The sequence below is a fragment of the Marmota monax genome, unplaced genomic scaffold, assembly GCF_021218885.2.
Source record: "Marmota monax isolate L192 unplaced genomic scaffold, Marmota_monax_Labrador192_F-V1.1 WCK01_AAM20220418_F8-fsc00021, whole genome shotgun sequence".
Taxonomy (NCBI): domain Eukaryota; kingdom Metazoa; phylum Chordata; class Mammalia; order Rodentia; family Sciuridae; genus Marmota; species Marmota monax.
Window position 1 is genome coordinate 25,892,169 of NW_026695228.1, and position 14,245 is coordinate 25,906,413.

The following is a 14,245-nucleotide window of genomic DNA, read 5'->3' on the forward strand; positions in this document are numbered from 1 at the left end:
GGAGGGCTGATGGGAAGACAACTTGAGTCCAGGAATTCTTGCCCAACATAGTGAGAAGCTGTCTCAAAACCAAAAAAAAAAAAAAAAAAAAAAAAAAAAAAAAAAAAAACAACAACAACAAACAACAACAACAAAAAATTCTGCCAAGTGTTTTGTAATTGTCCATTTCATGGGTGAGGAAATCGAGGCACATATGGGTTAAACACTGGCCCAGTCACGGCGCTACGTTATTGGTCTGTCTTCTTCACTAATGTCATCATCGAATCCGCAGATTCCAGAACGCACCTGGCATACAATAAGCGTTCAACGTTTGCTGAGTGAACGAAGGAATCCGCGTCCCTTCCACCTTTAATAATTCCTCTCCGCGTTTCAGGTGGGAGAACGAGGCTTCCGGCTGCCTCACTGAACTTCCAAGCTCAACACCCCGCTTCCTTCCCGGCCCCGAAGTTCCCGGCTCGGGCGCCCACTTAAAGGTTAGGGGTGTGGCCTGGCTTGTTATGAGGCGGGACCAACGCCTTTCCTCTTTCCTATTGGTGATTCTCCCTTTGTGGGAGGGGACCAGCTAAATCTGCTTTCTTGATTTGCTGTCTTTCCGGAGGACCGTGACCCGGAAGCCTTCTGGGCCAACATGGCGGCGCCCAGCAGCGACACGGAGCCGGCCCGGGGTCCTCGGCCTGCTGCCTGAGCAGGTAGGTCTCGCTTCGGAAGGCGAACCCGAACCATTGGGATGCCGGGCGTTCAGTTCCGGGCTTGGCAGTGCGGAAGGACAGCGTCAGAGAGACCCGGCTGCAAGGCCAGGGCGCTATGACCTCTTGGGGTGCGGGGCGGGTACGTGCCGGGAAAGGTTGCCGTCCTGTGCTACCTGCCTCACTCCCTAATCTTTGCAGATGGGATAGGTGACTCAGAAGGTAAGGCTCTCGCTCGAGGTCACACAGCAAGTTGTCACTGAGGCGGGAATTGGAATCTGCGTCTGGCTGTTTCTTCAAGGGACGCTGAATCCTGGCAGCCAGCCTCAGAGTTCAGGTTTGTAAAAGCTTACCGCTTATTCCCCTTTAATTGATATTTGTTGAGCATTTACCACGTGCCAGGTACTGCCCTGGATGCCAGACACACAATAGTGAGCAGGACAGACAAAATCTCCCATTTCTTGGGGGAGCCAAACATCGAACAAGTTAGAAATAAAGAAACGAAATAGGTGAATTCAGATATTGGTAGTTGCTAAAAATGCATTAATCAGAGTGATGAATAGAGACCAGAATGAACAGAGACGGCATGGGAGACCTGGAGGAAGAAAGTTCTAGGCGGAGGGAAGAGCAAGTGCAAAGACTCTGAGACTGTAGTAAACTTGGTTTGTTTCATAAACAACATAACTGGAACTGAGAGTAGTACGAGTTTTGTTTAAAGGGAAGACTCTGGCTGATTTTAAGTTTGAGATACCATTAAAAATTTTAGGTGTAGAGCCCTGAATTTAGTTTATATTTTTAAAAGCTCTCTCTGGCCATAGAGGGAGAACTGACTGGAAGGTAGGAATGGGTAGGTATCTAGTAAAGAGAGCACATCTATTGGGGCATTGGCCTGCAGGTGAAAGAAATGGGCGCATTTGGTATGGATTTAGAAATAGTCAACAGGACTAGTTGATGGCTTAATTGGGGGAGTGAGGGTCTTAGTAGACTTCCAAATGACTCCTAGGTTTGTGGCCTGAGTGACTAGGAATGGTGGTACCATTGAATAGCATTCAGAGGAATAAGTTAAGCAGGGATATCAGTATGGGACACATTAAGTTTGGGATGGCTGGGTATGTGCCAGAGTGATGGGAGGCTGGAAATGAATATTTGGGAGCCATAAGCACATACATCATCACTTCTCAAACTTTAACACACATAGGATATCTACATGTGAATGTTGTTAAAATGCAGATACTGATTCAGTAGGTCTGAGTTAGGGCCAGGATTTTGCATTTCTAATAAACTCCCAGTTGATGCCAGTACTGCCAGACTCTGGAACACATTTTGAGAAACAAAGGTTTAGATTATTAATCTTAGTTGCATGATAGAGTCATTGGGGTGCCTTAAAATTCTGATGCCTGGGCTCTACTTACAGTTACTCTAACTTAATGTATCTGGGATATGACCTGGGCATAGGATTTTAAAAACCCCCTAGATTATTCTAATATTAATCAAGTTTAGGGACCACTGGAGTTACATACAGGAAATATATATAGAGAAGAACAAATTGAATGACACCTCTGGGTAGCAGATAGACAAATCCAGAATATGAGACTCTGTAGCCTCATTTTTCTTTTTTTTTTTTTTAAAGAGAGAGGAGAGAGAGAGAGATGGAGAGAGAGAATTTTTTAAATATTTATTTCTTTTAGTTATTGGCTGACACAACATCTTTCTTTGTATGTGGTGCTGAGGATCGAACCCGGGCCGCACGCATGCCAGGCGTGCGCGCTACCGCTTGAGCCACATCCCCAGCCCCTGTAGCCTCATTTTTCAAAATGGTTTCTAGGCCACCAGCATCATCATCACTCAGAAGCTTATCAGATGTTCAGACTATGTCTCTACCTCAGACCTGCTGAATCAGAACCTGCATTTTAACAAGATCCCAGGGGATCTTTCTTGCATCTTCAAGTTTGCAAGCTCTACAGACTTCAGAAAAGGAAGCATGTCTTGCTGATTGGCAGAAAAACAGAGACCTGGGTGTCCTGAAGAGAACCAAAAATGTTAAATGGGGATGGTGGGAGAGGGAACTTAACTGTGTCAGACACTTTTGAGAAATTAAGCAAGATGAGACCTGAGAAGTAGCCACATAGTGCTGGTAAGATGTTGAACACACAGAGGCCTTTACAAGACTGGTGTCATTGGAGTGATTGGGGCAGTAGCCAAGTTGGTGAGTAAGGCAGAGATACAGTATGCAGACACCTCTTGGGAGAGAAACTTTGGTATAAGAGGAGTAAGAGGCTAGAGGGAGACTTGGTCAAGATGGCAGATGGTTGAGGCTATGGCTGTGGCTCAGTGGCAGAGTGCCTACCTTGCACATGTGAGGCACTGGGTTTGATTCTCAGCACCACATAAAAATAAATAAACAAAATAAAGATACTAAAAAAAAAAAAAAGATGGGAGATGGTGAGATAAGAATGATCCAAATTCATTCTCTGAGGTTCTGATAGAAAATCTGGACACCATAACAAAATTATGAACTAATATCTCTTTATGAATATAGATGTTAAATTTCTCAAAAGCACTAGAACACATACAGAAAGAATTGTACATCATGACTAAGTAGAATTTATCTCAGAAATGGAGGGTTAATTTAACATCTGAAAATTAACTAATCTAACACACTATAGAAAACAATAAGAGACAAAAACCACTGGATTATCTCAATAGATGCAGGAAAAGTCTTTTTTTTTTTTAATATTTATTTTTTAGTTTTAGGTGGACACAACATCTTTATTATATTTTTATGTGGTGCTGAGAATCAAACCCAATGCCTCATGCATGCTAGGCAAGCGCGATACCACTTGAGCCACATCCTCAGCCCCAGGAAAAGTCTTTAACAAAATTCAATATCCTTTCTGACAAAAACATTCAACAAACTATGAATAGAAAGGAAATCCCACAATACAATAAAGGTCATCTATGAACACATGTAGCTAACATCATACATCATGTTGAAAGATTGGCTATGGGACTGGGGTTGTGGCTCGCTGAGGTTGCAGATCACTCACCTAGCATGTGTGAGGCCCTGGGTTCAATCCTCAGCACCACATAAAAATAAAATAAAGATATTGTGTCCATCCACAACTAAAAAATAAAATATTAAAAGATTGGCTGTGTTCCTTCAAAGATCAGAAGTAAGACAAGACTGTGTTTTCACCACTTCTGTACAATATTGTACAGGTGGTTCCAGCAGGGGTATGGACAAGAAAAAGAAAAAGCATCCAGATTGGAAAGGAAGAGGTAAAACTCTCTCTATTTGTAGATTACTTGATCTTATATATAGAAAACTCCAAGGAATTCAATGGTGAAACTTTAAAACTAATATACAAGTTCAGCAAGATAGCAGGATATGAGATAAAAACAAATTACAATGCAAAAAGGAAATTAAGAAAAATTCTTCTTATACAATAGTGCTCTACCACTGAGCTATATCCCAGTCCTCCCTCCCTCCCTCCCTCCCTTCCTTCGTTCCTCCCTTCCTCCTCCTCCTCCTCCTCCTCCTCCTCCTCCTCCTCCTCCTCCTCCTCCTCCTCCTCCTCTTTTTCTTCTTCTTCGCTAGGGATTGAACTAAGGGGTGTTTAACACTGAGCCACATCCCTAGCCCTCTTTACTTTTATTTTTATTTATTTATTTATTTTGGTGTCAGGGATTGAATCCAGGGGCACTTAACCACTGAGTGACATCCCTAGTCCTTTTTAATTTTTTTAAAATTTTTATTATTATTGTTTAAAAATATTTTTAGTTGAAGAATGAATACAATGACTTAAATTTTTTATATGGTGCTGAGGATGGAACCTAGTGTCTCACACGTGCTAGGCAAGTGCTCTACCACTGAGCCACAAACAGTGACAGCCTCCTTTTTTATTTTGAGTCAGGGTCTTGCTAAATTGCTTAGGGCTTTGCTAAATTGCTGAGGCTGGCTTTGAATTTGCAATACTCCTGCCTTAGCCTCCACAGTCACTGGGATTATAAGCCTGTACCACCATGTCCAGCACCCTTTTTATTTTGAGACAGGGTCTTACTGAGTTGCCCAGCTGAGCTCAAACTTGGTGATTTTCCTGCCTCAGCCCCAAGTAGCTGGGATTACAGGTACTACTACAACCAGCAGAATAAAATTCCTAAGAATAATTTAACATGAAGCTAGGCATGGCATACTATTGTGTTCAGATGAATTTTAGACACTTTGAAGGGATTAGCTTTATAGTATGTGAATAAAAGTGTTTTTGAACAAAACAAAACATAATCAGAGCTGTGCCCCTTACCAAGTAAGACTAGATTTCAGTCACCACTGTGTACAGTGAATGCCTTCAGGGTAGGGGGTGTAGCTCAGTGGTAGAACATAGGCCTAGCATGCAAGGTCCTGGGTTCAATCCCCAGTACTGCAAAAAAAAGAAAAAAAAAAAAAAAGTCTGCCTTCAGAACGTGTACCCTCTAAAGCCTCTTTTCACGCTTTTTCCACTGTATGCTTGTGACCCTATCACATTGTCACTGCCACTGATGTTACTGATGTCTGAAATACTTACATTCAAGTTTATTTTTAGAGCAATTTAAGGCAACCATTAAGAAATGTGCTATTAGGGGTTGGGGCTGGAGTTCAGCAGTAGCATAGTTGCCTCGTGTGAGTAAGGCATTGAGTTCGATTCTCAGCACCTCATGTAAATAAGTAAAATAAAGGTCTATCAACAACTGAAAAAAAATTAAAAAAAGAAAAAAGGAAATGTGCTATTGAACTGGGCGCTGTGGTACCTGTAATCCCTGTGACTCTGGAGGCTGAGACAGTAGGATTGAAAGTTCAAGGCCAGTCTCAGCAATTTAGTGAGGCCCTAAGCAACTTAATGAGATCTTGTCTCAAAATAAAAAGGAATAGGGATATAGCTCAGTGTTAAAAGCCCCTCTGGGTTTAGTCCCAGTACCAGGGGGGAAAAAAAAAAAAAAAAGAAATTGCTATTGAGCCGGGTCCAGTGGCCATGCCTATAGTGCCAGCTCCTTGGGAAGCTGAGGAGGAGGATTGCAAGTTGAAGACCAGCCTCTGAAATGTAACAAGACCCTGTCAAAATAAAATTTAAAGAAAAGGGCTAGGGATGTTGCTCAGTAGGAGAGTGCTTGCCTATCATGTACACAATTATGAGGTCCTGGGCTCTGTCCCTGGCATCAGGAGAAAACAAGAAATACAGAAAAATGCAGTCAGTGCCTGAGTTTAGACATGTGACCAGGATTGGTTTGGACCATAATCCCCAAAGGTACAATCCCAGATTGCCATAACCTGAAATGTTGAAGTTCAGGAAAGATCAAAATCCTTAAAGCCCAAAATTCAGAAAATATAATTGTGGAAAAAATAATTTTAAAAAAATCAAAAGAGGAGCTGAGGTTGTGGCTCATAGGTAGAGCACTTGCCCGAGGCACTGGGTTCGATCCTCAGCACCACATAAAAAATAAAATAAAGGTATTGTGTCCTCGTGTCCTCCTACAACTAAAAAATAAATGTTTAAAAAAAAATCAAAAGAGCTGGGCACCATGGCGCATGCTTATATTCTCAGTGACTCTAGAGGCTGAGTCAGGAGGATCACAAGTTTAAAACTAGCCTTAGCAACTTAGGCCCTAAGCAACTCATTGAGACCCTGTCTCAAAATAAAATATAAAAAAGGGCTGGGGTTGTGGCTCAGGGGTTAAGCACACTTGGGATAAATTCCCAGTTACCCCCCCGCCTTAAATCAAAAGACATTTATTTATACTTTTAGGGGCTAGGGTTATAGAACATGGCTTAGCATGCCCATGTTGGATGGGCATGATTGGATTCCTGCCCCCCCCCCCCCACCAAAAAAAGAGAGAGACATTTATTTGCTTTTATTGTTTTTGTTTTTTTTTTTAACTACACATGACATTACAACGATCTTGACAATTCATACATTAGAATCAATTGGGGTATAATTTCTCATTTTTCTGATTGTACAGATTGCAGAATCACATTGGACATACAGTCACCTATATACATACAGCAATCATAATGTCTATTCTATTCTGCTGCTCTTTGTATCACCCCTTCCTATTTCCTACTGTTGTTTTGCAGTACCAAATGGCCTGTATCCACAGCCTCTTTCTTTCATTTATTCTTTTATTTTATTCTGCCACAGGATCTTGATAAGTTTCATATGCTGGTCTGGAATTTTTTTCTACCTATATCAGCCTCATGATTTACAGTGGTGTGGTACTTCACCCAGTATTTAAAAATTTTAAAAGGGATATGTGAGCCAGGTGTGGTGGCATATGCTTGTAGTCCCAGCTACTTGTGAAGCTGAGATATGAGGATCACGTGAGTCTACAAGTTTCAGACCAGCCTGGGCAACATGATTCCGTGTCTCAAAAGTAAACACAAACAGGGCTGGGGTTGTGGCTCAGTGGTAGAGTGCTCGCCTAGCATGCATGAGGCACTGGGCTCGATCCTCAGCACCACATAAAAATAAAAAATAAAGATATTGTGTCCACCTAAAACTAAAAAAAAAAAAAAAATAAGAAAAACAAACACAAACAGATATTTGAAAAACAAAATGATAGAGCCACGTGTAGTGCATGCTAAGCAGCTGCTCTACCACTGAGTTACAGCCCCAGCCCAGTCACACTACTACATGAAAACAGCAAAAGGCCAGGTACGGAACATGTATATACAGTGTTCTCTCAGCTCGGTACCATGGCACACACCTGCAATCCCAGCCACTTGGAAGGTTGGGGCAGGAGGATTGCAAAGTCAAGTCTAGCCTCCTCAACTTATTAAGACCCTGTATCAAAAAAAAAAAAAAATTAAAGGGCCTGGGATATACCTCAGTGGTAGAGCACCTGCCAACACCATGGCACTGGGTTCAATCCCCCCTGGGTGAGAAGCACACTTTATAGACCTCTTTATGTAATAAAATAGGCAATAAATTTTAAAAAAAGAAGAAGAATGTTCCAGTAGTGAGGTGAGGGAACTGTTACACTAGCAAATTTGTGAAGACAGTGAAAGGTTTGGCGCAGCAGAAAAATCCCTGATTATAATAGTCACCCAAGTCCATTTTTTAAAAATATACTTTTTTTTTTTTTAGTTGTTAAAGGACTGTTATTTTGTCTATTTATATAAGGTGCTGAGAATCAAACCTAGAGCCTCACACATACTAGGCTCTACCACTGGGCCACAAGCCCATCTTCTGGATCAGAAAACCATTTGAAGTCACAACAGGGTCATGGCAGGGCTGGCGAGGTAGCCATAGTCTGGAATACACCCTCTTGTTTCTGTTAGTAGCTAGGCTGCCAGGCTGATGCATCTCTTGTGTCTTGGCCAGGTGGCTGTCCAACCGGCGGAGGTATGAGCTGGGTGCAAGCCATCCTTCTGGCCCGAGGCCTCTCAAGGGGCTGGGGAGGCATCTGTGGGGCTGCCCTCACTGGAGCCCCCTTCTCTCAGGTAACCAGCAGGTGGGCATTGTATCAGGATGGAGGGAGGAAGGCTTGGGACTTGCTTTTTTTAAAATTTGTTTTAGTTGTAGATGGACACATACCTTTATTTTATTTGTTTTTATTTTTATGTGGTACTGGGATCAAACCCAGTGCCTCACGCATGCTAGGCAAGCGCTCTACCCCTGAGCCTGGGACAATCCCTGCCCTGGGACTTGCTTTTAACCCTTCTAAAATCTACTCAAAGGAGTCAGCTCTGGTTGGTCTGAGCTGGCCCTTCTGTGCTGAAGGCCCGTAAAAAGTCCCTAATTTATGTATGTATTTACTGGTGCTGAGAACAGAACCAGGGCCTTGCACATGCCAGACGAGTGTTCCACCCTAAGCCCCCTAACTTATTTTAAGGGGTGCTAGTACTCATGTGGGCCAAACCATTGACTTTGAAATTAAGGACATACGAGCTAAGGAGATTTGGGTGATAACTATGGGCTGCTCCTGCAAGCAGGTATAGAGATGGACACAGAAAATTGAACTTACTTCCTGTACCAAAGTGACCTGAAAGTAGAAGCATGTCAGTAGCCATAGGTCACAACAGCAGTAATGGAAGGGTAAGCGCTGCCTTGATGAGCAGTTACCCAGCCTGGTCCTGTGCTGTCCGCTTCACTTCCAGCATCCCATTTGTGGGGTTTCCCCTTCACTGTGCATTCTAGTGTTTCCTTTCTGATTTGTGCCCTATGCCCACACCACCTGTAGTATTAATTGGCTGAAATTTCACTTTAAATGAGTGCCTTCTTTTGTTTTTTCTTTTTGCAGTGCTTGAGATGCAACTAGAGCCTCACATGTTAGGCAAACGAGCGCTCTGACACTGAACAGATGGAGAATCACGCTCCATCCCTATTTTATTTATTTATTTATTTATGATACCAGGGATTGAACTCAGAGGCACTTGACCACTGAGCCACATCCCCATCCCTTTTTTGTATTTATTATTTAGAGACACGGCCTCACTGAGTTACTCAGCACCTCGCCATTGCTGAGGCTGGCTTTGAACTCCTGATACTCCTGTCTCAGCCTCCCAAGCTGCTGGGATTGCAGGTGTGCGCCACGGCCCCTGGCTCCAGCTCCTATTTTACATCTGATTTAATCAGGACATGGACTGGCTGTTGGGGGCAGCAGCAGAGTAGAGAGTGGAGAGCTCCAGTCTTCACTCTATTGCTTTGCAGCCATGTGGTCCCAGGCATCCCACTTCATCTTCCCGTTCCTCAGTTCCTCATCTGTAAAATGAACATGAAAATGCTTCCTCTTGTGGACAGTTGTAAAGATTAAATGAGCCTCACATTTATAACCTGCTCGAGGACTGCATTGCTTGCTTAGTATGTGTGTGGCCCTGGGTTTGATCCTCAGCACTGCAAAAAAAAAGTTCATAAAAAATGGCTCAACAGTTCCTGGCAGGGAAGACTGTCAGTATTGCTCCTGCATTGTGTTTTGTCACTCTGTATTGGTGTCTGATCTTGGGTTTGTAACCCACTACCGTATTCCTCAGAGACCCTCAAGATGCCAAGGGCCTCTCAGGAAAGAGATTACAGCAGCTGTCCTCTGTCCCCAGGTGCTCCCCCAGGCCTTGCGGGGCCTCCACTGTAGTACAACTACCCACAACTCTGAAATGTCACTGGTTCCTCATCCACCTGAGCCCCCGAAGAAGCCCATTAAGGCCCTGGCGCCCCATGAGGAGCTGTTTAGGCAGGAACCAGGTGGGGAGCGAGACAAAGCAAGCTTTGTGCGGGCTGTGCAGAATTTTGGGCAGTACAACGTGCGCAAGCGTGGCCACGTTGACTTCATCTACCTGGCCCTGCGTAAGATGCGGGAGTATGGCGTTGAACGGGATCTGACCGTCTACAACCTGCTCCTGGACATCTTCCCCAAAGAGGTCTTCCGGCCTCGCAGCGTCATCCAGCGCATCTTCCTCCACTACCCTCGGCAGCAGGAGTGTGGGATTGCTGTCCTGGAGCAGATGGAGAATCACGGTGAGGCCTGGGCACAGCTCAGGGTGGGGCAGTGGGTGACCCTCACAGCAGGCCACCTCCTGCTCCAGTTCTTGGGCTCCTCCATCACTCCATGGCTCCACTTCTTTCTCTCTCTCGTCCTTTTCCTGCCTCCTTCTGACTTTCCCTTTGATTTTGTTATCTGTCCCCTGACTTCAGTTTTCTATCTTCCTCTTCCCTTTCACTCCTCTCCCTCCCTCCCTGAGGTAATGTCTGCATCTGCCTGGCACAGGAGTGATGCCCAACAAAGAGACAGAGTTTCTGCTGATCCAGATATTTGGACGCAAAAGCTACCCCATGCTCAAGTACCTGCGTATGCGGCTATGGCTCACCCGCTTCAAGAACATCAATCCCTTCCCTGTGCCCCGTGACCTGCCCCAGGACCCCGTGGACCTGGCTAAGCTGGGCCTGCGGCACATAGAACCTGACCTCAGTGCCAGGATCACAGTATACCAGGTATCTACTCTTGTCCACTCCAGCAACTCTTGCCCCTGGTTGGGTCACATTGTTGCTCCTGGTAGTCCCCTCACCCACCTAAGTGACTGATTGCCTGGCTGAGCCCTCCAGTAGATTCCCATGGCCCTTACTCCTTGCCACAGCTTGACCTCTTAGAATCCATTTGGCTGCTATAACAAAATATTGTAGATTGGATGCATCAGTTCATTTTCCTGTTGCTATAACAAAATACCTGAGCATGGGTGCTTTATAAAGAAAAACGATGCTGGGCTTAATGGCACATGCCTGTAAACCTAGCAACTCAGGAGGCCGAGACAGGAGGGTTCCAAGTTTGAGGTCAACTTTAGCAATTTTGCAAGATTCTAACTCAAAATAAAAAGGGCTAAGGATGTAGTTCTGAGGCAGAGCACCTCTGGGTTCAATTCCCTGTACCAAAAATAAAAAAGAAAAAGAGGTTTATTTAGCTTGCAGTTTCAGAAGTTGAAAATCCAAGATCAGACAGCTCCCATCTGTTTGGCTTATGGTGGAAGCACACGCAGAAGAAATCATACAGAAAGGCAGAGAAATTCAGGGGCCAGCCTCACTTATTTTTTAACAACCCACATTAAAGAGCACCAATCCAGACCTGGGTGGAAACCAATCTGGGATATCAGTCCTGCAAGAACTACATTTGGTCTTTTCCAAAGGGTGATGCCTCCAGTGACCCCATGACCTCCCCCAAGGCCTCACCTGGTTTTGTTGTTTTTGCAGTACTGGTGATTGGATCCTGGGCTTCGCAAAAGCTGGCAATTAGTCTACCCCTGAGCTACATCCCTTTTAATTTTATTTTTTGAGACAGGGTAATCGCTAAGTTGCCCAGCTGGCCTCAAACTTGCCATCCTCTTCCTTCAGCCTCTGGAGTAGCTGGGATTTCAGGTGTGTGCCACCATGCCTGGTTGGGAGAGCATTTTATATACATATTCTATACCTCGCCTTTTGTTCTTTTTACTTAATGGTCTAACTGGGCTGGGGGGATATTTAGCTCCTTGGTAGAGAGACTCCCTTGCATGCACAGGGCCCTCCATTACATTCACAGCACCACTAAGTGGGGAAAATCACGACTGGGAGACATTGATCCATCTCAGCTCATTTTATAACTTGAAAGGACACACAATATGCATTACAAATGTTGTTCGGACTGGTATTTTAGTCAAAGAATTGTGGATGTTGCAAAACATTGTTTTATTTTGTTGTGTTTTTAAAATTATGTTCAGGGTATAAACTTTGAAAAGATACAAAAGGGAGTTCCTTCTCACTTTGGAACACTGTCCTTTGTTTTTCATGTCTCCTTCTTGAGATATCTGAATGTGAATTATTTTTCTTTTTTTCCTTTTTTTGAGACAGGGTTTCACTAAGTTGCTGAGGCTGGCTTTGATCTTATGCCTGGCTGTTTTTCTTTAATTCACCAGCCCTAAGCACTTGTTCCATGCCAGGCACTCAGTGTTTTAGTACCATCTGAAGAGCCATTATTGTCCTTGTTTTACACTTGGGAGGAACGAAAGGCTGAGGTTATGCAGCTTGTGACAGAGCCAGGATTTTTAACATAAGTGGGCTAGCTCCAGGGTTCCCTTGCTGTGAAGGTCTTTGATGTTGGTGGCTCTGGCCCAATTGGATAGAAAGGAGGAGAGAATTTTATTTATTTTTATGTAGTGCTGAGGATAGAACTCAGTGCCTCACATGTGCTAGGCAATTGCTCTAACAGAGCTACAACCCCAGTCGTGAGGATGGGTTTTTAGTGACATGTAAGGGACCCCATGGAGGAGTACTGGATTTGCTGGCATCCCTTTCTTTCTCCTGGCCGCCTCTGTAGAGGCTGAGGGTCACAGGCTTCTACCCCGATCCTTTTCGCAGATGCCTTTGTCTGATGATTTGACAGGTACAGAAGATCCCGTCCAGCCACACATCGTAGGTAAGGACCCAAGCATGGGGAAGCCACCAGGCCACTGACCTGTCCCAGCCACTTCTGGCTTCTACCAGGCCTGCTGGGTGGGCAGAGCCTCTCAGGACAGCAGGGTACATGTGTGTCCATACCAGGTATCCAGAGTCCCGATCAGCAAGCAGCTCTGGCCCACCATAACCCAGCACGGCCTATCTTCGTTGAGGGTCCCTTCTCCCTGTGGCTCCGCAGCAAGTGTGTGTATTACCACATCCTCAGAGCTGACTTGCTGCCCCCTGAAGAGAGGGTAAGAGTCTAAGCATGGGTGGTGGGCTGGTAGAAAGGGAGGCTAGGCCTCCTTTACTAGATCCTGGGCCTCTGACCCTGCCTGTACCCTGCTTCTCGAGGTAGAAAGTGGAAGAGATTCCAGAGGAATGGAACCTCTACTACCCAATGCAACTGGACCTGGACTATGCAAGAAGTGGCTGGGATGACTATGAATTTGACATTGATGAAGGTAAAAACTTGAGCATGGTAGAGTGCTTTCCTAGCATACACAAGGGCCTGTTCAATGGCCAACACCACATACACATCTAAAAACGCAGGACCCAACACAAGGGGAGGTGTGACCTCTGGAGTCCCAGGCTGAGACACAGCCTATATACCCACTCCCTCATACATGTAATGTGCCCCTAGGGCTCTAGAACTGAGGCCACTCAGGCCTGTCATCCCTTGGTTTTTTCCCTCCCTCCATGTCAAATTTAAGGAGCACTTCTGTGCTAGTGACTGGGTATTATCAGGACAGACCCAGTCCACGAGTCAGTGGGGAGACAGGCAAGTTACATTTTGAGAAGCTCAGGGGAGAAACATGCCACCCAGCCTCAAGTGGGGGCATTCAGGAAGGCTTCCTGGCAGAACCTGGAAGAAGCAGGAGGCATGGCCCACGTAATGAGTCTATGTGAGGGACCACTTGTGCAAAGGTCTTCACCACAAAGTACTTCGAAGAGGTATGGGTAGGGAAGCCGCTACATCCCACCGCTAACTCTGAGGGCCCTCTCTCCCAACAGTGGAAGAAGGACCCATCTTCGCCATGTGCATGGCAGGTGCTCACGACCAGGCGACACTAGCCAAGTGGATACAGGGCCTGCAGGAGACTAATCCAGCCCTGGCCCAGATTCCAGTGATCTTCCGCCTGGCAGGGTCCACAGGGGAGCTCCTAACAAATTCTGGGCTGGAAGAGCCACCCCGGCCCCTGTGCGAGGTCCAGGAGGAAGAAGAAGATCACCGGAAGCGACAGCAGCAGGGCGGGAGTTGAGTGTGAGCGGGCAGGAGGGCACAGGCAGAAGACTGGTGCGAAAGCACAAGATGACCTTTGAGTGTACAGCAAATAAAAGTTTTCCTGCTTGGGGCTGTCTTCCCTCCTTGGCTGTGAAGCAACCCCTCTTAAATATCGCAAATGCTGGGGAGTCAGCGATGGATCCCTCCCACTCGGCGGGCCTACAAGCTCTACTGCCAGGAACTTCACGCTCTCCAAGGGAAATTGAAAAGTAACGAAAAGAGGCGGGTAGAGAGAGCGCATGCGCATATTCTGCTCTAGTTCTCCTTTTGGCGCTGCCGGTCAGTGAGGGTCCGCGAGAAATTTCCCGGTGGCGCCGAAGATGTGCGCCACTTCCGGTCGGGCTCCTAAC

General features: G+C 45.4%; 1 protein-coding gene across 1 annotated transcript; it reads left to right on the forward strand.

Moving 5' to 3' along the window:
* The first annotated feature begins 568 nt into the window (after positions 1-568).
* Ecsit (ECSIT signaling integrator) lies at positions 569-13,965 on the forward strand. Its single transcript, XM_046436435.2, has 9 exons — positions 569-689; positions 888-1,023; positions 8,039-8,157; positions 9,751-10,168; positions 10,419-10,642; positions 12,533-12,590; positions 12,716-12,864; positions 12,969-13,074; positions 13,625-13,965. Exons 3-9 carry the CDS (start codon positions 8,062-8,064, stop codon positions 13,870-13,872), a joined length of 1,299 nt encoding a protein of 432 aa, XP_046292391.1. The 5' UTR covers positions 569-689; positions 888-1,023; positions 8,039-8,061; the 3' UTR covers positions 13,873-13,965.
* The last annotated feature ends 280 nt before the right edge of the window (positions 13,966-14,245 follow it).